This window comes from Trichechus manatus, unplaced genomic scaffold, assembly GCF_000243295.1.
Source record: "Trichechus manatus latirostris isolate Lorelei unplaced genomic scaffold, TriManLat1.0 scaffold00046, whole genome shotgun sequence".
Taxonomy (NCBI): domain Eukaryota; kingdom Metazoa; phylum Chordata; class Mammalia; order Sirenia; family Trichechidae; genus Trichechus; species Trichechus manatus.
The window spans coordinates 13,157,945-13,183,191 of record NW_004443982.1 but is presented as its reverse complement, the minus strand read 5'-3'; the positions used below and the strand labels follow the sequence as shown (position 1 = coordinate 13,183,191).

Genomic DNA, 25,247 nt, shown 5'->3' with positions numbered 1-25,247 from the left:
TGTGTGGAAGCAAGCCCCCTCACCTAGCAGTATTAGACTGTGATGTGAGCAAGAAATAAACTTTTAATCTGTTAAACCACCCAGATTTTGGGATTGCATGTTACAGTAGCTAGCCAGCCCTGATAAATGCATACATATACAAAGAAGCCAAACTAACTACAAAAATGAGATAATTAACTTGATTTGACCAAAAGAATTTATGGCAGGGAGCAATTGTTAAATACCTATGACTGCACTTAGTGTAAAGTTACAACATAATGCAACACTCTTATCTTTTCCCAAACTGGTCTTCATCAAAATAAGGTTCTATATGATTGTGAATAGAAGTTCTATGCCCAAATAAGTTTGAGAAATTGTTTTAAACAAAGTTAAAAGATTTCTTTGCTATAGGACATCTCAGAGCGATTAATACACTAATCTGTATATCACTAATTAATATGCGAATCTGTATAAAGGGAAGAAAGAATACAGCATTTCCAAGACTTATTTAGCCAAAAAATAATTTAACCAACAAATGTAAGATCTATTTCCCCCTCTCATTATGGCACACCCATCACTATTTCCCAGAGCAATGTTCTGTAGAATACATTCTGGGGAATTTAATTTGCATCATATGGTAGATTGGTCAGAGTTAGCACCAAATGGTTCTAAGCACAGCAAAGTAAATGCCGTTCTCTTATTAAGGGAGGGTTTTTCTTGTGAAAAGGCTAACATGTATTAATATCCCAGAACCACCCAAGAAAGTTTTGTCTGCTGAAGTGAACCAAGTTCTGTAAGAAAGTATTTTACTTAATTAAACTTTGACTGAAATGAAAGCATATGTGAATTGCCAGCTTCTGCTTTTTCTTTGTATCCCAATCTGTTGTCAGTGGAGCCTGTCATATTTAATAAAGACAACGAGCTATGAAAACCAGCAATATTAAGTATGAAATGTGTGGGAATACAGTCTATTGCACAGTATTTCGTTTGCTTTTCTTTCTTCTATACTCATGCTTGAGGTTCAATGTTTTGGAACAATGTTTAACGTAATAAAAAGTAATAACATCTAAGTTCAATGGATTCTTCTAACAGAAATAAAGATACTTCAGTAAATTAGAGTTTTACTCTACTCTTTTTAAAAACGTACATACCGTGTGTGTGTGTGTGTGTGTGTGTGTGTGTGATTTTGCTAGGTTATATTGCATTTGTACTAAACACATACTTCAATCATGACTCTATGATGGATGATTTTCCCACATTTCCCATAGACTTAAGGTAACTGAAAAAAAGATGGTTATGATGGACATCTGGCAATTCATATGAAATAAAAAGGTGTACTAAATATTCAATTTACCAAAAAAAAAAAAATAATCAAAAGAAAGTCTTACATCTAGTAGTGTGTGAAGATGCTGATCCTGGAAAACACTGTGTAGAAAATCTAAGTCCTTTTCACTGCAGTCTGTGAGTGCGTGAATTTCTTCCAGGCTGTCCAGCACCTGTGAGACTGCTCCTAAGGTGAACAAACAAAAAAGAAAGTCAATGTAAAACTAACCTTTGGAACAGAAACTTTAAACTTAAGAACAGTGAACCAACTTCAGAACTTCAAAGGTTAGTGTCTTTACTGAAGGACAGACTTAAATGAGTTTCATATCATTTAAGATAGAGTATCTTCCATGAACAAATACATGTTCTTAACAATGTATTTGTGCACTCTTCATTTTTCAAAGTGAACTGAAGCTTGTCTTATGTGAATTAAGGTAAGTCATCAACTATAACTGAGTTACCAGAAGATCTGGGTGCAGCAAGTTATAAATCAGGAAGAGAGTGTGAGTTCAATGACCTCATGATTTTTTAACATATTACAGAAACAAAACAGTGACTCTTCTACACAGGTGTAGTCCATCAAGAACTGAAGGTAAACCCAGCCGTAGATCGGAGGGATAAACTTTCAATTTGGAGCTCCTGCTGCTTAAAATAGGCTTCTTAGGATGTTTAAGGCTCAAACTCTAGTCAACGAAAACCCCAGTTTCTTCCTTTTATTCTTTACCTACAAAGTCATGAGAACCAAGTTATTTTGCTAGGCCCTTCTTATTTAGAAGACAAAGACAAGGGGTAACTATACTAACACAAATTTCTTATTGATATTAAGGCAAATCATTTTTGTAGGGTAAAGCAAATGGTAGTATGGTCGCTTTGTTTAAATTTTCTCTTATATCCAGGATTCCAGGGAAGTGTCAAGCAGAGAAAGATACATACTGAGGAGTAACAAAGGCATTTACACATCCTTAAAGAGATGATTTTACTCGGTAGACAACTTGCACATACATACTTCAGAGAAAGAAAAGAACCCCGAGAGGCTAGGCTTCATGGCATTAGTGTACATCACAGAAACTCTAAGAATAAATGCCTCATTGCACATTGCCCCCACCGCCACCCCCCACCAGGGGACATTTGGCAATGTCTGGAGACAGTTTTGGTTATCACAACTGAGGTCTATTGGCATCTTGTGGGTAGAGGCCAGGGATGCTGCCAAACTTCCTACAATTCACATGACAGACCCCCCCACAACAAAGAATTATCAGCCTCAAAATGTCAATAATGCTGAGGTTGAGAAACCCTGTTCTGGATAAATATACCAATCTTGAATCTTTCTGTTCTGAAACTCTATGCTGTTTCTAATTACTTCTTGTCTTGGATCTCATCCACTCTCATGCACTTACTGATTAGAGGGTAAATTAGTACCATTTTCCCAGAAAGCAATCTGGTAACATATATCAAAGAACTTTAAGAATGCTCATGTACTTTGATCCAGTAATTCCATTTATAAAAACTTATGTTAAGGAAAAAATGAGAAATATAGAAAAGGATTTATGTATAACAATAATTATCATACAAAATAGAAACAAATATCCAATAATTAGAGAATAATCACATAAATTATAGAACATCCATATCATGGAATATGTAGCCAATTAAAAATTGGTTTTGATGAATTATAAACACATAAGGGAAATCCTCATGATATAAAATTCAAAAAAGTAGAATGAAAACTCACACAAACAGTATATTCCCAATTACAATTAAAAACAAACAAAAAAACAAACATATGCACATATACTCAGGAAAAAACAGAATGAAGTATACCAAAAGAGAAACAGTAGCTATCTTTACGTTCCTATTTATACTTCATTCTGTTCTTGCCTGTATTTTCCAAGTTTTCTACAATAGCAAAAAAAAAAAAAAAAAAAGTTGCTAAATAGGCTCTTGATTTTTGCAGCACTATTTAATTATACTAAGGATGTGAGGCTTAAGCCATAAATCACGTGGTTACCCATGTGGAAATTACTGTGGCTAACTTTTTTTACAATAAACTTTTTATTTTGATGTAACTGTAGATTTACACGCAATTGTAAGAAATAATACAGAGAGATCCCAGTTTTCCCCAATAGTAGAATCTCGCAAAACTATACTGTAGTATACTATCACAATCAGGAAACTGACATCGATAAAATCAAGACACAGAAGATTTCCATCACCACAAGGATCCCTCGTGTTACCCTTTTATAGTCACACTCATTTCCCTCCCATTCCCATTCCCTCCTGACCACTGACAATCACTAATCTGTTCTCCATTTCTATAATTTTGTCATTCAAAGGATGTTACATAAATGAAATTAATACAGTATGTAACCTTTTGAGGTTGACTTTTTTTCACTCAGCATAATTCTCTGGAGATTCATCCAGGTTGTTGTGTGTATCAATAGTTCATTGTTTTTTTTTAATTGCTAAGTAGTATTCCATGGTAATAGAATTTGTTTGACCATTCACCTGTTGAAGGCACTGTGGCTAATTTTTAATTGTGAATGACAATTATGCCTGCCAGGCTTGGTATTCTTTCACTGGAAACATTAAGTGGGCTAAAAAAGTTACAAGACAGAAATCAGTCCTCATTTCCCTTGGTATTTTTGAGAAAGTATTAGCCTAATTCACTTCCTTCTACCTGCTCTTCTCAGGACTTTTACTTTGTTCAGGGTGGCCTTCCCCCGCCCCCACCCCAATCTGGAAATTAGCTCAAAGCCAGCTTTCTCTTCATTCCTTATTGAAAGACCCAATTGATTCCCCTGAACCCCTGACCCCAGCACATCATCAACAGTGGAATTAGACAATACTACAGCCCTGGTGGAGCCCTGGTGGCACAGGGGTTAAGAGCTACGGCAGCTAGGCTGCTAACCAAAAGATACGCAGTTCTAACCACCAGCTGCTCCTTGGAAACCCTACGGGACAGTTCTACCCTGTCCTATAGGGTTGCTATGAGTCGAAATTGATTCAACAGGAACAGGTTTGGGTTTTTTTTAGGTTTCTAAAATTACTAAAGCCAGTTCTAAACTTCCAGACTTATGAAACTGCAATAACAAAACTACTAACAAAATGTTTTTTGTATATTAAAACAAAACAAGTCAAGAGATACCACAGAAACCTAATTATTATTTTCACTCAGTTAGTGAAAAAAAGCCCTTGTCTCAAGTGAATACTAAGATGGCAAGTCTAACGATTGGGAAGCAATTTTGGTTGTTTAAGATCATAGATGTACATTGTTGGTCTGGAAACTCGTGGAATGCTCTGTACCATTCCTATACCACCAGGACACTCCATGGCTTTCCAGTATGTGCGCACTTGTTTACTTTTCCTTTCTGAGCTGTATTTTATTCATCTTATAACATCCATACAGTATACACTGAATTAATTAAGTACATAAGGAAAAATAACAATAGCTATTGAGTCTTGAGTGTTTGTGATGTGCCAGGCACATCCTCAGAACAATGCAGGAAAGTAGATATCTCACTTTTCTAGATAACTAGAAAAGTAGCTTGAGGCTCAGAGAGGTCATGTAAGGTCACAGGTAGTAAGTCGTGGCGCCAGGACTTAATATTGGTTTGTTTGTCTCCAAAGTCTATGCTCTGCCTAAACTGATCCACTAATCGGCTGTGCTAGGAAACATGGGGAACCTTCAACAAGAAGTGGTGTTTATACATGGATATGGAGGTTAGAAAAGAATGTGAGCAATGCCTTATTGGGTCAGACAATAACCAAAACCTTTAGTGACCATTCCTTCTATTTGCCAGGTGCCAAGCAGGGGGTTCAGAGAAGAGAGACATATGATCCCTGGCCTTGTGAAGCAGGCAAGTAAATATCTAAATTACTATACCCTGAAGTAAGTGTCATAAAAGAGGTTAAAAACAAAGTGGCACAGAAATCAGCTGCCTAGGGAGGAGCTGGCGAAGCCTCCGAGAGGAGGTTGGTGAGCAGAAAGTCACCACCTCCACAGAGGGGCAAATCTGCTCTGACAGAGACCCAGTGGATGCTTTGCTGGAAAGCACAAAAGCTTCTGTCAGCCTACATTTCCAGTAGGCAAGACCCACAATCTCAACAGGTCTTTTAAACCTGCTTGGATCTGTCACCTTCTCTAAACCTATTTATAATCTTGTACCCAAATGTGATTAATTTCATGGGTTTTATAACATGAAAAGAAGCATTTCCATAGCTGTACCCAAGTTGCCTATTTCAAGCTCTGAAATGTTCCTGTAATTAGGTAGGAAAATTATAGTTTTCAGTCCATTTCTCCTTCACCCCCTTAGACTGAACAGACACGTATTTTTGGTCTGATCTTAGAATCTTTCTGTACCCTTGATCATTTGAACACCTTCCTTTAACACCATTTCTAGTTTTGTTATTTATTTGGGTATTACTAGCAGAACCACAGAACACATTCTTGGTATGATAAACCAAAACTCACTGCCATTGAGTCGATTCTGACTGATAGCGACCCTATAGGACAGAGTAGAACTGCCCCATAGGGTTTCTAAGGAGCAGCTGGTGGATTCGAACTGTCAATCTTTTGGTTAGCAGCCGAGCCTTAACCACTGAGCCACCAGGGCTCCACTCTTGGTCTAACAGATGTGTAGAATTCTAATTCAATATCAAGCCCATTTAAAAGTCCCATAGTTTTTTGGTTCATTATAAAATATAAATGGACACAAAGACATGTCTGGTACTTTTCCATTGCTATTTATTTTAGATTGAAAACACTAAGGCAGGTGTGATAACTAATACAATACAATACGTACATGCTCTTAAGCTGTTAACAGTATTCATTTTGTAGATCAATATTGTCATATCTGAAAGACTCAATCACTTTTCTCAAAGACTCAAAGGATGTTTTTCCTATAAAATCTCTGAAGAAACTTGTAACTACTTTGAAAAACCACAAAAAATATATAGTATATGAGTTCACCTCAGACGGTCATTTATTTAATAGCATGACTCTGTATCCTATTCATCTTTGTATCCTGAGCTGCACTTTGCAGAGTGCTTTGTACAAAATGACACTTAATAAAATGTGTTCAAATAAAATAATTTTTTTTCTGAGCAAATTCTGAATAATTGAAAATAAAGCACTAGAATGAAAGACTTAACCACAGGAGTTTCCTTTATTTTACAGCACTATCTATTATTTTTCTTAAGGTCATAATGAAAACTATTATAATACTGATATTTGTATAACAGTTTATAATTTCCCAAAGTGCTTTTACAATCATTACCTTATGTTATTCTACAGTAACCCTATCGTGCAGGCAAGTGTTTCTATATTTGAAAAATCTGAGAGGCTAAGCAGGGTTAAATGACATGTCCAAGGGCCACAGGCAGTAAGCAGGAAGAGTAAATCCTAGAACCCAGGCCTTCTAGCTCCTAGTCCACTGCTCCCTCCACCACAGACTGTCTCCTCCTAAAACCATGTTTTATTCTCAGTGATGTACTTTAATAATTTGAGGTGATGTCTAATTTCTATTATCTCTTTAATATCAATTTTATTTATCATATAAAGCTTATTTTATAGCCCTTGGCCTAGACATTCACACTGATAAATTATTAGAAAATAATCAAGCCCTGCCTTCAGAATAGTATTTTACTTTAATTTCTGCATAATTAATTTGGCAATCAAGTTTGTACTTAAATATTAGATGGATCAAAATACATTTTCACTTTAAACACTTTAACTTTTTAAAAACTGTTTCTAAGAATCTCACCAACACAAGTTTTTCAAAAGCTTTCTGCTACTTTTGTGAAATAACAATCAAAAAGCATAAATATATTGACTATTTTAAAAATGGTTTCTGAGCCGATTTCTTTAAAGAGGAATATGCTCTGGAACATTTCATTACAAGAGTGGAAAAGTCTCATAGAAAAGTTGACTGAGTAAAAATAACCCAAAAGAAGGACAGAAAAACAAACAGTAGAATGTTTAAACTAAAAAGTTCACAGTGTTAAAGTAGGCAGAGTCTGTCTTAAAACTATTTCCCACATTGTTTTATTACGGAAGTTTTCAAACATATAGAAAGGTTGAAAGAATTGTACCTATCACCTAGATCCTACAATTATTAACAGTTTGCTACATTTACTTTATCACATACCTATCCATCTATCAGTCCATAATTCATCTTATTTTTCATTCATTTCAAAGTGTATGCCAGGGTGACCAATACCAACAATACACTTCACTCCTAAACTTCTTTCTCTATATTTTAGGTAAAAATTGCATTGGGTAAAATGCACAAATCTTAAGCATACCATCCAATGAGTTTTGATAAATGTATACACCAATATTTTTTCCTGCAGTTATTTCAATAACAGAGATTTGTGCGTTTAAAAAAAATACGTATAGCTATAAAACTCAGTATCACTGAACAAACTCAGTATTTGAATATAATCTAGCTTCTCCTGAAGCGTAATCAGTAACCTTTCTTTCCTATTATATTAGCCACTCTGTTAATATGACATTGCATCACTATAAACCCACTGACATTGACTTGATTCTGACCTATAGCGACCCCATTTGTTAGAGTTGAACTGTTCCATAGGGTTTTTTTGGCTATAATCTTTACAGGGAGCCCTGGTGGTGCACTGGTTAAGAGCTCGTCTGCTAACCAAAAGGTTGGCAGTTCAAATCCACCAGCTGCTCCTTGGAAACCTTACTGGGCAATTCTACTCTGTCCTATAGGGTTGCTAGGAGTTGGAATTGGCTCCAAGGTAAAAGGTTTTTTTTTTGTTTGTTTGTTTAATCTTTACAGAAACAGATTACCAGGACTTTCTTCTGTGGTGCCACTGGGTGGGTTCGAACTGACAACCTTTATATTGGTAGTCAAGCGCAAACCATTTGTGATACCCACGGACTTTTTGCATCACTACATACACATTCTTACCACCTACTCAAAGACCCTCCTTGCAAGCACCGTAGTATTTTGAAAAAAAATCTGTTTACTAAGGTATAATTTATATAACATGAAATTCACCTACTTAAGTATAAATTTTGATGAGACAAATGTTTACAGTCATGTAACCATCATCACAATCATGATATAGAACATTTTTATCACTCCAAAAAAATACCCTCTTGTCTCTTTGCAGTCAATCCCTTTCTCCCACCCCCAGGACAACAGCTTTTATTCTCACTGTATGTACAAACAAATTCCAGTTATCAATCAAGTTATAAGCATTAGTAAATCCTTTAATGGAAATTGTATTTCGGACTTAAGTATTTGTGCTATATCCAATTCAAGTAATGAAAATTTACACATGGTGATAAATGCTTTAGATTCTTTACATATAGATTATGGTGCAGACAACTCAAAATTTATTAGTTAAAGGAAGTAAATTCTACATATGTATCCTATCAGTAAAAGAGCCCATATGTATCCTATCAGTAAAAGGTTGCAAAGTGGTTAAGCACTTGGCTAACCGAAAGTTCGGTGGTTCGAACCTACCAGCCGCTCCGCAGGATAAAGATGTAGCAGTCTGTTTCCATAAAGATCACAGCCTTGGAAACCCAATGGGACAGTTCTACTCTGACCTACGGTGTCGCTATGAGTCAGAATCAACTCAATGGCAACGGGTTTGGTTTTTGGTTTATCCTATTAGAATACAGATGCTACAATTCTAGTTCCATTTTGCATGTTAAAATAGTCTATGTTTCCAAATAGTGACGTCTTTAGACACAAATTTGTCAAAGTACTTTAATAACATTCTGGTGGCTGTGAAGTATCAATTCCTATGAAGCTTTACAACTAAGGAAAAACATCACTTGATACCTCCAAGATGCTTTCATTCCACAACAACATGATAGGTCAGTTGATTTAAAAAAAATAAAGGAGGGAGTGCTGAAACTAGAGAAACAACAGCAGTTAAAAATGAGAAGAGTCTGACATTACAATAGTCATTAACCTGTGGTAGGCAGTATCTAAGATGGCCCTGTTTATGCCCTTATATAATAAAACTCCCCTTGAGTATGGGGTTGAACTTACTGACTCACTTCTAACAAACAGAATAGGGCAGAAGTGATAGGATGTCACTGCCAAGATTAGGTTATGAAAAGACCACGGTTTCTGCCTTGGAAGCTTTCTCTCATTTTTGCCCTCCTGTGCTGGGGAAAGCAAGTGCCATGTTGTGAGCAGTCCTATGGAAAGGCCCAACAGACAGAAGAAATGAGGTCCTCAGTCCAACTAAGCCATGAGGAACTTAAGCCTGCCAACAACCATGTGAGTGAACTTGGAGGAGGATAATCCCTGCAGTTGAGCCTTCAGATGAAGATTGCAACTCTGAACAACAGCTTGACTGCAACCTCAAGAGAGATCTTGAGCCAGAGGCACTCACCTAAGTCACGCCCACATTCCTGACCCACAGAAACTGTAAGATGATAAATGTTACATTTTGGGGTATTTCATTACGTAGCAGTACATAACTAATATACTATAAGATTTCCTATATTAAATTGGCTATAATTTGAGCTACAAGTAATTAATGAAAGAAAATTTGACAATGAATTCAATCATTAGCACTCAGATTTTCTAATTTATCTTTGTCTCATACCTCCCCCCTCCCGTAAACACAACTTTGAGGTAAAAGTAAATTTTTTAAATTGAATTTTTTATGGAGATAATTGTAGGTTCACATGCAGTTAGAAGAAATAATACAGAGATTCCCTTATATACTTTGCTCAGTTTCCTCCATTTTAACATTTTACCAAACTATAGTGTAATACCACAAGCAGAATACTTGATACACTCCACCCATCTTATTCAGATTTCTCAGTTTATTTGTGTTCATTTGTGTGGGGGTGCATTTCTTTCATACATTTAATTCGTTAGGAGACACGATTTCAAGAGTGTATTTCATCGCTCTGTATTAATAAACTAAAAATGAAGTCAGTAACAGAATGTTAAAAAAAAAAAACACTCGCAGGTTTAAAGGAAAATTTACTTACCCTGAAAGTATTCTTGAAAGCAAACTATAAAATAAAACATTACCCTTTCCCCAGAAGCAATGTATTTTTGCTTGAAATTCAGATGTGAAATAATATCAAATGCAGTTGAAATTTTAACACTGCCTCTTTTCCTCTTATGTACTCCGAAAGAAGTGAGAAGTTAATGCTATTTGTGCAACAATGCCTCAGGAAATCAATATATCCAAGTTTTTATTTTATGATCAGGCAGTTTTAAAATTCATTATAAAACATCTAACACACAGGCAGCCAAGAAAAAAGTCAAGCTGATTATGAACCATGCAAAGCCAAACACTTTTGTATAAAAGATAAACCTTAGAGGAAAACAAAGGGATACCTACTTTCTGCTGCTAGAAGTCCTAGGAGGAAGGCAGCATATGGACAAACAACAAACAGTATGATTTTAGAGCAAGCAGGTTATCAAGCCACAGTTGGGCTCACTAGATGAGCCACGAGAAGCATGGTCCTTCAGCTGACCACAAGGTGGTGGGTCCTTTTGTTCCATGAACACAATCATTGGGACTATTTAGGATTTCAGACATCAAAATACTTTGTTCTGATTTTGACTTCTTTGATTTGAAATACGAAAAAGATTATTTCTTCTTTGCATGATTAAGTAAAGCAACAATATGCTGTTTATCACAATGTTAAACACAATAATCTTAATTGTGGTGAATATATAATAGAATGTATTTCAATAATCAAAATAGAAAAAAATCTCTCAGAGAAAAACGGATTTACATTATAAACAACATACTTAAACATGTTAGACTTTTCTTCAGATGATAAATTGGGAAGCTGGTTAATTTTTAAACTGTGATTTTTAAATAATAATATTTTCCGAAATGCATTCAGTATTACTCCTTATCATGACAAGACTTTATTTAAGGAAATAATATGCTGTATTTGGTGAGCAGGTAGCTTTACTATTGACTCAGACTTTGAGATTTCATACATATACCAGTAAAATTAAAAAAACTTTTTGGGACCAAGTTAGGATTGCCAGCTATTAATTTTGTCAGACAAGGTCATTAAAAATAAATTAACTATCTACTTATCATTTATTATCGCTATCATTTCATAAAAAGAGTAGAAAAGGCATTATCTAAAGATGAAAAACAAAGACAGTCCATCTCAAGAAAGTGTAGATGGTGACCTAACACTGTCCTCTCTCTCTTTCCAGCCTCCTTGCTCCCCACCAGCACCTACTCTATGATTATTTTTCTGTTTCTGCCATAGGCTTAAAAGATCATGGTAGGGAATGATAGAAAAGTGCTGTGTTTTGTACTATAAAACAAACCCATGCAAATTTAAACAGAAGACACTGGAAAGGATAACTCTGTGAACTTACAGTAAAAGATGCAGAATTTAAGAATTAGTAATAAATACAGAAGAATTTAGGCTTGGAAATTAATGAAAATATTAAAAAATAAAAATGAAGTAAAAAATAATGAAAGAAGTAACAAAAGAAAGGATAGATGTTTTAATTTACAAAAGTGTAAAGTTCCGATGTGAGTCCAGATAAAATACAACCCACCATACAACCATTAGTGTTGGCTGCAGAAAAAGTAGTTTTCTGGCAGATAGCTAACTGATAAATAATGCTGATAATAATATTATAATGCCTCCTTCACATTGGCTAAGCATTTAAAATTAAATTTAGGAACTTAAGAATTCCTGATAGGCATGTGAAATTTAGGAAAATAAGAGAATTTTCTTTTGTCTTTGACTTTTGAGTATGTAAGTATTTTCTCTTCATTTAGTGTAGGTGATTATTATTATTAGATAACAAAGTATTATCATTCTCCCATCTTTAGTAGCACCCAGACAGTGCCATTCAAAAATATGATAGAGATAGACATTCACCATATCAAATGAAGGCACAGATTGCTCACAAGATCATTAAGATGCAGGGAGAAGAAAAAAGAAAAACCTCCTGCAGTGTGACTGCGGGAAAGGGAAGGCAAAAAGGAATGCTAAATTGAGAACAACTAGTTTGTGGGCTTGCAGAATACCCACCCACAACACAGTGTAAGACATTTCTTTTTTTTTTTTGTTTAAAAATCAAGTACTATAATCAGAAAATATTTCCACCAAATTATTTAAACATTGTACTGAAAAACAGGAATAAATTTGGGCAATAAAATGTATTTAATAAAAAAAAAAGCATGTCTATAAATAAAGACTATATATGTCTATTATGCTGGGAATGACAAATTGAAGAGGAATGCTATCATTGTCAAAAAGAACATTTCAAGATCTACCCTGAAGTACAATACTGTCAGTAATAGGATAATATCCATACGCCTACAATGAAAACCAGTTAATACGACTATTATTCAAATTTACATGCCAACCACTAATACTAAAGATGAAGAAATTGAAGATTTTTACTGACTTCTGCAGTCCAAAATTGATCAAATATGCAAATGAATTGATAATTACTGGTAATTAGAATGTGAAAGCTGGAAACAAAGAAGAAGGATCAGCAGTTGGAAAATAGGGCCTTGGTAATAGAAATGACAACGGAGATCGATAGAATTCTGCAAGACAAAAGACCTATTCATCGGGAATACCTTTCTTCAATAACATAAACATACACGTGGACCTTGCCAGATGGAATACACAGGAATCAAATCGCCAGATGGAATACACAGGAATCAAATCGACCACATCTGCGGAAAGAGACGATGTAAAAGCTCAATATCTTCAGTCAGAAGAAGGCCAGGGGCCGACTGCAGAACAGACCATCAATTGCTCACATGCAACTTCACATTGAAGCTGAAGAAAATTAAAATAAGTCCACGAGAGCCAAAGTATGACCTTGGGTATATCCCACCTGAATTTAGAGACCAGCTCAAGAACAGATCTGATGCATTGAACACTAATGACCGAAGACCAGACCAGTTGTGGGATGACATCAAGGACATCAGACATGAAGAAAGCAAAAAGTCATTAAAAAGACAGGAAAGAAAGAAAAGACCAAAATGGATGTCAGAAGAGACTCTGAAACTTGCTCTTGAACATTGAGTAGCTAAAGCGAAAGGAAGAAATGATGAATTAAAAGAGCTGAACAGAAGATTTCAAAGGGCAGCTCGAGAAGACAAAGTTAAGCATTATAATGAAATGTGCAAAGACCTGGAGTTAGAAAACCAAAAGGGAAGAACACGCTCAGCATTTCTCAAGCTGGAAGAACTGAAGGAAAAATTCAAGCCTTGAGTTGCAATAGTGAAGGATTCTATGGGCAAAAAATCAAACAACGAAGGAAGCATCAGAAGCAGATGGAAGGAATATACCGAGTCACTGTACCAAAAAGAACTGGTCAATGTTCAACCATTTCAGGAGGTAGCATATGATCAAGAACTGATGGTACTGAAGGAAAAAGTCCAAGCTGCACTGAAGGCACTGGAGAAAAACAAGTCTCCAGGAATTAATGGAATACCAATTGTGATGTTTCAACAAACAGATGCAATGCTGGAAGCACTCACTCATCTATGCCAAGAAATTTGGAAGACAGCTACTTGGACAGCTGACTGGAAGAGCCATATCTGTGCCCATTCCAAAGAAAGGTGATCCAACAGAATGTGGAAATTATCAAACAATATCATTAATAGACATACAAGTAAAATTTTGCTGAAGATCATTCAAAAACAGTTGTAGCAGTGCTTTGACAGAGAACTGCCGGAAATTCTAGCTAGATTCAGAAGGGGACGTGGAACAAGAGATATCATTGCTGATGTCAGATGGATCTTGGCTGAAAGCAGAGAATACCAGAAAGATGTTTACCTGTGTTTTATTGACTATGCAAAGGCATTCTACTGTGTGGATCATAACAAATTATGGATAACATTGGGAAGAATGGGAATTCCAGAACACTTAATTGTGTTCATGCAGAACCTGTACATAGACCAAGAGGCAGTTGTTCGAACAGAATAAGGGGATATTACGTGGTTTAAAATCAAGAAAAAGTGTGCATCAGGGTTGTTGTATCCTTTCACCATGCTTATTCAACCTGTATGCTGAGCAGATAATCCGAGAAACTAGACTATATGAAGAACAGGGCACCAGGATTGGAGAAAGACTAATTAACAACCTGTGGAATGCAGATGACACAACCTTGCTTGCTGAAAGTGAAGAGGACTTGAAGCGCTTACTGATGAAGATCAAAGAATACAGCCTTCAGTATGGATTACACCTCAACATAAAGAAAACAAAAATCCTCACAACTGGACCAGTAAGGAACATCATGATAAATGGAGAAAAGATTGAAGTTGTAAAGGATTTCATTTTACTTGGATCCACAATCAACGTCCATGGAAGCAGCAGTCAAGAAATTAAACGACATATTGCATTGGGAAATTCTGCTACAAAAGACCTTTAAAGTGTTAAAAAGCAAAGATGTAGCTTTGATACCTTTGACAAAGGTGCACCTGACCCAAGCCATAGTATTTTCAATCACCTTATACGCACGCGAAAGCTAGACAATGAATAAGGAAGACCAAAGAAGAATTGATGCCTTTGAATTATGGTGATGGTGAAGAATACCGAATATACTGTGGACTGTCAAAAGAACGAACAAATCTGTCTTGGAAGAAGTACAGCCAGAATGCTCCTTAGAAGTGACGATGGTGAGACTTTGTCTCACGAACATGTTATCGGGAGGGACCAGTCCCGGGAGACGGATATCATGCTTGGTAAAGAGTCAGTGAAAAAGAGGAAGACCTTCAATGAGATAAATTGATACAGAGACTGCAATGATGGGCTCAAACACAGCAACGATTGTGAAGATGGCACAGGACCGGGTCGTGTTTCATCGTGTTGTACATAGGGCTGCTATGAGTCGGAATCAACTCCATGGCACCTAACAACAACATAAATATAGACAATTCCTTTCCCTAAAAGAAAAATCTAAGTCCTCACAGAAAGGAACACTTTAAAGTTATTAATCTCTTGCAAGGACTATACTGCTCTCCAGGCCTATTTCTGAAGATGAAAATAGCATTAGAGATCTTGACCTAATATATCCTAAATATATTTCAAATACGTGACTACATCATGTAGGCACAGTACAACATAAAAACTATGACTGAGTCCACTCTCCCTAAATAGGGTCAACTGTAATCTGATTGTGAAGAGAGAAGAAAGAGGTTTGGGCTAACAAAATTTTGAGTCACAGGTGCAGGGAACAAAATGGACTGGAAGAAGAAAAAAAAAAAGACAGACATGAAATAATAGAGAGCATTGGGGAACATACCTATAAACACGACTACAGCCTTGCCTTTCAGGTGGTAAGAGCTCTGGATAATTACCAAGTCAGCACAAGAGGAAATCAGGAAGGCCTTGTCCTCTAAGAGTCCCTTCTCTGAGATTCCCATTTCTGAGTGTTTTTGGAAATCACCTTCACTCAAAAGAGGAAGATTTACATCCCAGTTGGTAAAAGTCAAAGTGAGGAACTATACAGCTGCTGGAATGGGAAACTTGATCCTGTCACTCTGCATGAGGTGTAAGCACATACTAATTGGTAAGAAACTGAGTGTGCATGTGCCCATACGTGAATAAATAGAGGAGGGAAGAAGCGTAAATACTGACAGATGCTCATGGTCCCAACAGGAAAGAAGCATTGGCACATTCATTCCTCCTAAATTGTTAACTGTGAAGGACAAACAACCGATGCTTTAGGAAGGACCCTGGGCTTTGATTCGAATGGCAACATATGAATATTGATTGAACCAGTCCAAAAGTACAAAAACCAAATCACCAGTGCAAAGTCAATCACATGACAAATACTGAGTGACCCTAATTAGAGAAGGAAGACTAGCTGAGGCCAGGGGACACTGACTTAGGAGTTAAGTAAGTAAATAAATAAATATACAGATAAAATTAAAAAACTTTAACATACACACAAACGCATGCATCTACATCTACATACAAAAATCCTACAGATTTTTAGTAAATGATCTTTGAGAATACCTCACTGGTAAGACGGAAATCTGAGCATTTTATAAAATGATTTTGTGAACCTTAGCAGGTTTATTCAGGTGTACCTATATACCTTTCATCAAAACAGGTAACTCTTCTTCTATGTACTTCCCCCTTGAATGCTTGTATATAGGTGTTATAGACTTGATAAAGAGACAGGAACTTGATAATTGCTTCAAGAGTCAACTCACAAGACAGCTTTACATTTAAAGATTTAATTCAAATCAGTGTTGTCCCAAAGTCTGATCTAATACGGTTTCTCATGTGGAAAATCCTACATTAGAAGTTTCTGTTGAGGTAGAAGGCAATCAGAAAGACTCAAAAAGACTGACTACAATGTTGGATTGAATGAAGTGCAATGTTGGGCTTGGAGTAAGGAAAGGGGAATAGGTATTTCTGAGGTTAAAAAAAAAAGTGAAATGTTGGTTTTGGAGCAGGAAGGAAAAGCAACTTAGGTATTAAAATTAAAGGAACCAGACATGCACAGATGGGGTTTGGTTGCTGACAGACTTCCTTAGAATCCCTTGGAGGATCTGACTATAATCACAGGAAAAGCTTACTCACAAGGGACTAGAAAGGATTCACACTGGTGAATGAATGAATGATCAAATTACCTGAGGAGGTAGGGTCTTCGGAGAAATCTGGCAACTCTTCAGGGGGATCCCCGTAGAATGAGTTGAATTTGTGACTTGACACGGCTGCTAGTACTGCACCCTAAAGCAAAGAGATAAAAAAAGTTATTAAAACAAAGACATAAACATGAAAAAGTTAATTAACAAGTGCTTATTTTTTAAAGGATTATTCAGAAAGTTACATAGGAGATGATAGCTAGAAGAGAGGTAGCTTTTGAATAAGTTTGGATTCCTTTAAATAAATTGCATATACATATACCAGAATAACACTATTGGGAACTGCAAAAGTATATGAAACCATTTATATCTCGAACTCAAACATACACCACACAATGGACTATTTTGCAGTCATTATAAAAACGATGCTGAAAGATGTTAAATGAAAACAGAAAGATGCTTGTGATGAATTACATGAAAAAGGTTTTAAAGCAATGTATAATATGATCCCAGTTTTGGAAAAAAAGTTAATATAGATATAAAAGATTGAACATAAAACAAAATGTCAATAGCATTCATTATTTCTGGGTGGTAGGATTGAGTCATTTTTCATTTTTTTAACCCTTTTGTCTTTGATTTCTTTTTGTTTCTAACCATGACTATATGTTACTTTTGCACAGTAATTCTGAATCAGGTCACTCATCAGAATCAACTATGACATCCCTGTGGACTGTTGAGGTAGAAAGAGGTTGGGAATTACTGTTTCAGTAACAAGAAGAACGATAAAAGTTATTTTTTGAAAGGTTTAATTCTACAGGTATTAGGCATAGTTCAGAATATCCAGGTTTGTTCCCCGCCTCTGTTACTTCCCAGCTACATAACACTGGTTAAGTAGATCATTTAACTTCTCTAGGGTTTCTCATCTGTAAAGTGTGGATAATAAAACAAACATAACTTACTTTACAGGACTGTTAAAAGTCATAATGGATACCTAAGTGCTCTGCAAACTGTAAAGAATTTTTTAAGTGCAAATCATTACTAGCCCTATTAATATATAGCTAGAACATGAGCATGGATGGCCTTTTGCTGGTCTAGGTAGAATTGCTCATTTAGGTAGTTTAAGTATTGAACTACTTAAGTAGTCTAAGTCTAAAGTAGTCGAAGTATCAATTTTAAATATTGAGCTCTAAGATTTTTCTGAAAAGAAAGATAAATGCTTCACATATGTAGGTATTTGTTAATAAGCATATGAAAACATTACTAGAAATACATTTTCACAAGGTTCAATTTTTGGGGGGTCATATTAGGGATTTTTTCTATAAATATAAATTGAAAAACATAGACTGTAGAAAGGGAAGAGCACAAAACAGAGAAATGATCTTGATGATACCATTCCAGGCAACTTCTCAGATATCCAAAAGTACAGGGTTAATGCATGAAAGGCTCTTAGGCTGAAAAAACAGCAGAGAATGCTGAGTTCTTCTTTCTATAGTAGATGCTTATTTCACTTTACATATTATACATGTTCCCTAAAAGTTAGGTGGGAATGGAAATTTTATATATCAAATCAATCAAATCATGTTTCCCACATACTGAAACTAGAATTTTAGAGATGCTTTATTTTCATTTCCAAATGAAGTTCAACTGAGTTTCTTTTTAATAATATGTTATTGAGTTTTTGGTGAAAGTTTACATCAACAGAATTTCTTAATATGTTAGTTTTATCTTTCAAGGCCTATTCTAGCTACTACTCTAGTTAAAGACTTAATATACTAAAAAAGGACTATTTATAAGAGACCTGCAGAGGTAAATTCTTTTGAAAAAGTAGTAGTAGTAAGTTTCTAATTTATCTGTCTTATAAACAGCAGTTTTGTTTATTTAGTTCTCTAAAATCAGTGAATGCATGTGCTTTGAATATTCAATTCAAAGCTATTATGTAAAACAGCAAAATGGTTCCAAAATAGCTTATGAATTCACAGAATTTATTATTAAAGTTTGAGAATCAACCTTCTAAGTGACTTATTCTAAGACACTCATTTTGCAGATGAGGAAACCGAGGTCCAGAGAGGCTTAATAACCTGATGAGGTCTGCCAAATTAGAGACAGAATCACGAATAGACAGAATTAGGTCCTCTGACTACTCTCCCCAGTTTAAGGATTTCTGCTACACCAGTGGTCAACAATCTATTTCTGTAAAGGGCCAGGCAGTAAGTATTTTAGGTTTTGAAGGCCATATGATAGTCTCTGTTGCAACTACTTAACTCTGTCACTGTAGCATGGACATAGTCACACGTAATATGTAAACAAACGTATGTGGCTATGTTCCAGTAAAACTTCATATACAAAAACAGGTATTGGGCTAGATTTGGCCCCAAGGCCATAGTTTGCCAACCCCTGTACTACACTATTGCTATTGCCTGTGGGTACAACAACAATATAAAATCAGATCTTATACAATCAGGTATTCAAACTTCTGAGTTTATGAAATCCTTGATAAAGAAGTTTTCTATCTACTTTAATTTAGGAGGTATATGTTAGTATGATTTAGAGTGAAACATAACAGTTTTAAGTGAGTTAAGAAGACTATTCATAATTTGTTATGATAACTAATATTAAAGTTGTAATTTTCTACCAAGCAAATTAGCCTAAAAAGGAGAAGGCAGATTCTATATTTAGAGAACTACAGGTAATTCTGAATTTGGTAAAATTATAGTTTTCCTTTAAATGTCAGTATGTCAAGCATCAAAATGGAATGTTCCCAGCTAGATGATTCTATGTCACATTTAAGGAAGTGGAAAACAAGAATATAGTTAGCTCAGACTTCTGTTAAGTTAAACTATTGAAAGCACTTAAGCAGACAACAAAGTTATTATGTAAGGAGCACAAGAGTTAAACACAGATGTACAGCTGACTTAAAAACAAAAAACAATATTCCCTTTTTGGTGCTCCCTAACTGAGCTCAGAAACAAGCTGCATGAAGTTTGATAGGCACAAACGCAGGGAGGTACATTTTAAAAGTCAAAATACACAAGATGTAGAATAATTGGCTTTGCATCCAAGTGGCAATGTAACACACAGGAACGTATCAGTCACGTTGCAATATACTGAGGGGGGAAAGCCCATCACCAGGACATACAAATATAAGAGTGACATAGAAATTCAAGAAATAATTACCCTATCATGATTCAGAACACTGAACTCAAAACCCTAAAAATGGTAGAAAACTTGGAAAGGGTTAAGAGGCTGAAGAGAGATGACCAAAAGGCTAGAAAATCATTTCAAGGTAGAAATGTTAAAGGATTTGGGTTGATTACCATACATTTAAGAATTAGGTCCTAGATGATAATTAGGTGAGATCATTGATTAAATGAAAAGTTCTGATCTCTCTCCATATAGTCACAACCAAAGTTATCATTCAGTTTAGTCATCATAGTCTATACATACATATATGATGCTCTAATATAACCTAAACACAGATCTAAAGCCTAGGATTTCATCACATGAAGTCAGGATATATGACTAAAGGAGACTGTGCTATCTTCTCTGAAGAAGATTAAAAATAAGACTTTTAATTGTATTAAATGTGGCTATATTTAAAAGCAATTAAATGGACTAGTTATCTAAGGAAAATTTTTGGCTCTGTGGAAAAGTATTTTATAAAGATGTAACAGTAATTTTCAATAGCTGTATTGCCTAACTTAGGAAGTAATAACTTCTGCATTTCAGAATCACAAATTAATAGAATTGTTTTGTAAAATCGATACAAGATCAAAATCACTTCAATTATTATGTATAGAATTGTTCATACAAGAATAACAGTTTTTAGTTTTTAGAATTAAAGGTGCCTTTTGGATATTAGACTTAATGCTCTGATTAGCTGGAGGCCACATCAATTGCTTCTGTAAACACCCTCACTATTGAAGAGGGCTGTATGTAAATATTGGGTTTCATTAAGGCATAAGAGTCTTTGATAAATCCTTAAGTTAGCTCTGTTTGAATTAGTAGAAAGAGGAAGATTGAAAAAAAACAGCTATTATAACTTCCTGGTTGACCTCTTAAAAGGTGCTGCCTAGGTATAAGCATTACTCTTGGAGGTCTGAAGACTCTAAACAGCAGCACTGTACGAAAGAACTTTCTGTGATGATGGAAATGGTCTATATCTGCGCTGTCCAATACAGTAGCCATTATCCACAGGTGGTATTGAGCACTTGAAATGTGGCTAGTGCAACTGAGAAACCAAAGTTTTAGTTTTATTTAATTCATTACAATTTATGTAGCCACATATGGCTAGTGGCTACTGCACTGGACACTGCAGCTCTACAAAGTACTGGAAAACAGCATTCCTAAACAAACTTTTTCTAGTTCTGCACGGTTCAGGAATCCAGGACACGAATCAGTAAGTCAGAGAAGCATGCAGGTCATACTTTTGCAATCTGCAAAATCAATAAAGGAAAACTGTAGAAAGTTGTCAGAAATCTCTCTCACTTTTTATGCATACGAGGAATAAACAGTTTTTATCCTCTTACTTGAATCAACAAGATTTCCACACCATTTCCTGAGCTGACCTCAATAAACTTAACCAAATACAAGAATATTGCTTCTATTTATATCGAATTTCTTCAACAGACTTCACTATAGGGAAATAGGCTTTCTAGAGGTAGAAATAATTCATAAACCAAGGGGATGACCTTCAGAACAGATCCCCTCCTGAGCCGCCTCCCTAGATAGACAAGCTCAGACACCCACAGACATCTGCCCACCACCCTCCCGTCCCTCCCCACCATACCCTTGGCTCAGTAACTCCTTCAAATAGATGTTACCCAGGGTTAGAGTACAGGTGTGCCTCCTTAAGCTGATGCCTGTGCCCATAGAGCACAGATTTTCCAGACTGCTTAAGGCATAAGGGGTCCACGGACTTTGAATGCCTTTCACCCCTGCATAGACCTGTGTGGGCCCATTTCGACAGCGTAGGCCCTCATTACCACAATACAACAGGGTATATACCTGAAGCCTAACTTCAACTGTATCAGCTGTATGGTGGAGTGGCAGGTTCATGACATTTGACACCACTCTGCCCACTAAGCAGGGTCCTTACCTACACACACCAGGGGCCTGAGAACTGGTGGCTCCACCCACGCCACCTAGCCACCCCCAACAGGGGTCCAAGAATAAGTGGTGCCTCCCAGTCCTTATAGCCAATAGCACTGGGTGCCCATAGTCTGGCTGCAAAACCCACCCACCTACGTGCTCTAGGGAACAGGGACACGCTTTCCTCCCAGACACTCAGGGGCAGCCATCAGCCCCCTGCCTTGCTCAGCGCATGACCCCCTACTGCAGCCAGATACCTGTGCCTACACCAATCACCCCTGCCCGTCTAGACTGTAGGTGAGAAAATATGATCCTCATAGCTAGTCCTGTGCTTAGGTCTATGTAGTTTGTTAAAGGAAGTATTGTTTCTAGTGCATTTCTTTTTTAAACTAAAGTATTAAAATTCTAGAAATTAATATCATAAACCTGTACCCAAAAACCCATTGCCGTCGAGTTGATTGCAACTCATAGTGACTCTATAGGACAGAGCAGAACTGCCCCTTAGGGTTTCCAAGGCGCAGCTGGTGGATTTGAACTGCCAACCTTTTGGTTAGCAGCTATAGCTTTTAACCATTACACCACTAGGGCTGTATAACATAAAAAAGGGGGGGGGGTGCAACACATAAAATGTCTGGTAACCAAAATGAGGAAAAGACATTTTCCATCATAATTCAAAGAGATAAGAGAAAATAAGGAAAGTAAGGAGAATTTTTAAAAAAAGTGTGTGATGATAATTCAAGTTACATGCAGGGTTCCATAAACTTTGTTCATATATGGTTTGAAAGACAGTCTGAAAATGATGGTTAATGCTTTCTAATTATTCAAATAATTTTCTCTTTAGGGATTTGTTGTCTCTGGTAGCCTGTTGATGAGGTTAAATGCCAAAATAAGTGTACAACTATGGAAAAGAATAATTGCTGATGTACTGATGCTATTATAACCAATAATAATTAATAGACTTGAAATTTCTGCAAAGGTGGTCATATAAGTAAAATGAGTAACATTTTATATTCTGGCATTAAAAAGTCTCCCAAGACTATTTCAAAATGAGGAAAAGGTTCAACTGAACAAATAAGAAACTCACTACCAAAATATATAAAAATACATAAAAATTTATCTAAACAGGTGTAAACCTTTAGGAGGGCAATTTATAGAGACCAAAAGCCTTAAATACACATATACACTATGATGTCAACAATTCCAGTAGCAGACAACTTACACTAAGAATATAATCAGATGTATACAAAGATTTATCAATGAAAATGGTCAATGCAATATTATTTATGTTGTGGAAAACTGGAGGCAATCTCCAGGTCCAAGAGTTGATTAATTAAATTATGTTATCCATATATGATAGAATACTGTGGATCCATTAAAGGTGGGCTTTCAGATAATGATTTTCAATAAGGCAGACGTATCAGAATCACCCAAGGGGATTTTTCAAAGTACACATGTCCCTCCATCCTCACACGCACATGTAGGGCTGCGCGAGGGAGGGGTGGTCCCTTGGTCGAGAGTCACTGGCATGAGTCACAGTTACTGATGAGAATGTGTCATGTCTCTCAAATGTGCTGGAGCATCTAAGAATATTTTACCACATGATATAAAAAAACTAGTTTACCAAATGTTATGCACAGTATGATCTAAATTTGTTTTTAAATTTGTTTTAAGCCAAATTTAAAGTATTGTGTTACATATTCATGTAGAAAAGACTAAGGATCCCTACCAAAATGGTAACAGTAGTTCTCCCAAGGGGATAGGGTTGTAGGGGAGTTTTATTTACTTCTTGTGCTTTTCTATAAATGTTAAATTTTCTACAAAAATATGGTTCTCTTATAATCAGAAAACAGTTATAAACTTTGTCCAACTAAGCTTAATTCTGTACAGGAAACTGCTAAGTGGCCAAAGAACCCACTAGGAATATTTAATCCTCAAACCAATACATGTGTGGTACTTACCAACATATATTTATTCATTCATTGAAAAGATGCTTACTGAGCACCTAGTAAGTGCCAGGCACAGGAATAATTCATAAAACATACTCTAGTGGGGGACACAGACAATGAATAAATAAAAATCGCACGTCAGTCAGGAAAGAAAAAAAAATAGGGTGGAGGAATAAAGTGACATTCAAGTGATACCAAGGATCAAGCGATCAAGGAAGACCTTTCTGAGGGCCTGTCATCTGAGTAGTCACTTCAATGAATTAAGGGAATGAGGATCTTGGGCTGAGGAAATAGCATGTGCGTACAAGGGTGGGAATGTTCTTGGTGTATTCAAACAACAGCAAGAAGGGCAGCATAAGAGTGTTTTTAAAAAATTTTTTTTATTTTGTTGTTGTTGAAAACATGCACAGCAAAACATAACCAATTCAACAGTTTCTCCATGTACAATTCAGTGACACTGACTACATTCTTCGAGTTGTGCAACCATTCTCACCCTCCTTTTCTGAGTTGTTCCTCTCCCATTAACATAAACCCACTGCCCCCTAAGCTTCCTATCTAATCTTTCAAGTTGCTGTTAATTTGATTCCGTATAGATAGTTCTTAAAAGAGCATAATGCTCAAGGCAGACATGTTTTACTAGTTAAGCTAAACGATTGTTTGGTTTTAAGAAGACTTCAGGGGGTAGTTTTGGTTTAAGGTTTAAAGATTATCTCAGGGAAATATTTTCAGGGGTTCATCCAGCCTCCACAGCTCTAGAAAGTCTGGAGTCCATGAGAATTGAAATTCTGTTCTGCATTTCCCCCTTTTGATCAGGATTCTTCTATAGTATCTTTGATCAAAATGTTCAGTAATGATACATAACAGTGTTAATGAGGGGAGTGACAAGCATAATGGTTTTGGAGCTTGAACATTTCAAGAACAATGGTAATATTTCATTAACACAAGGAAAACTGATAGTGGCTAGAATTCAAAGAAAAAACTAAAATATGTAAAATTTTAAAATTTTTTAAGATAAGCAAATTTATAAAAACAAAAGATTTCTTTTTTAATTTTTTTTATTGTGAAGGTTTACGGAACAAATATTTTCTCATTAAACAGTCAATACACATATTGTTTTATGACATTGGTTAACAACCTCACGACATGTCAACATGTTCCCTTCTCGACATTTTTTTTTTTGGTGAAAATATACATAGCCAAAGATACACCATTTCAAAAATTTCTACATGTACAATTCAGTGACGTCAATTACGTTCTTCCAGTTGTGCTGCTATTCTCACTTTAGATGAAGGTTTACAGAACAAAATAGTTTCTCATTAAACAGTTAGTACACATATTACCCTAAGACAATGG

The 25,247-nt window shown here is 35.9% G+C and overlaps 1 protein-coding gene across 4 annotated transcripts in view; it reads right to left on the bottom strand.

Annotated features, from left to right (window-relative positions):
* Positions 1-25,247, bottom strand: part of CASK (calcium/calmodulin dependent serine protein kinase) — a 419,299-nt gene that overhangs the window by 76,632 nt on the left and 317,420 nt on the right. For all 4 annotated transcript variants that reach the window (XM_004376921.1, XM_012555680.2, XM_023731908.1 and 1 more), the window contains exons 10-11: positions 16,906-17,005; positions 1,368-1,489 (exon numbers count right to left, since the gene is read on the bottom strand). In XM_004376921.1, the coding sequence (XP_004376978.1) occupies positions 1,368-1,489; positions 16,906-17,005 (222 nt within the window). The remainder of the gene's footprint in view (positions 1-1,367; positions 1,490-16,905; positions 17,006-25,247) is intronic.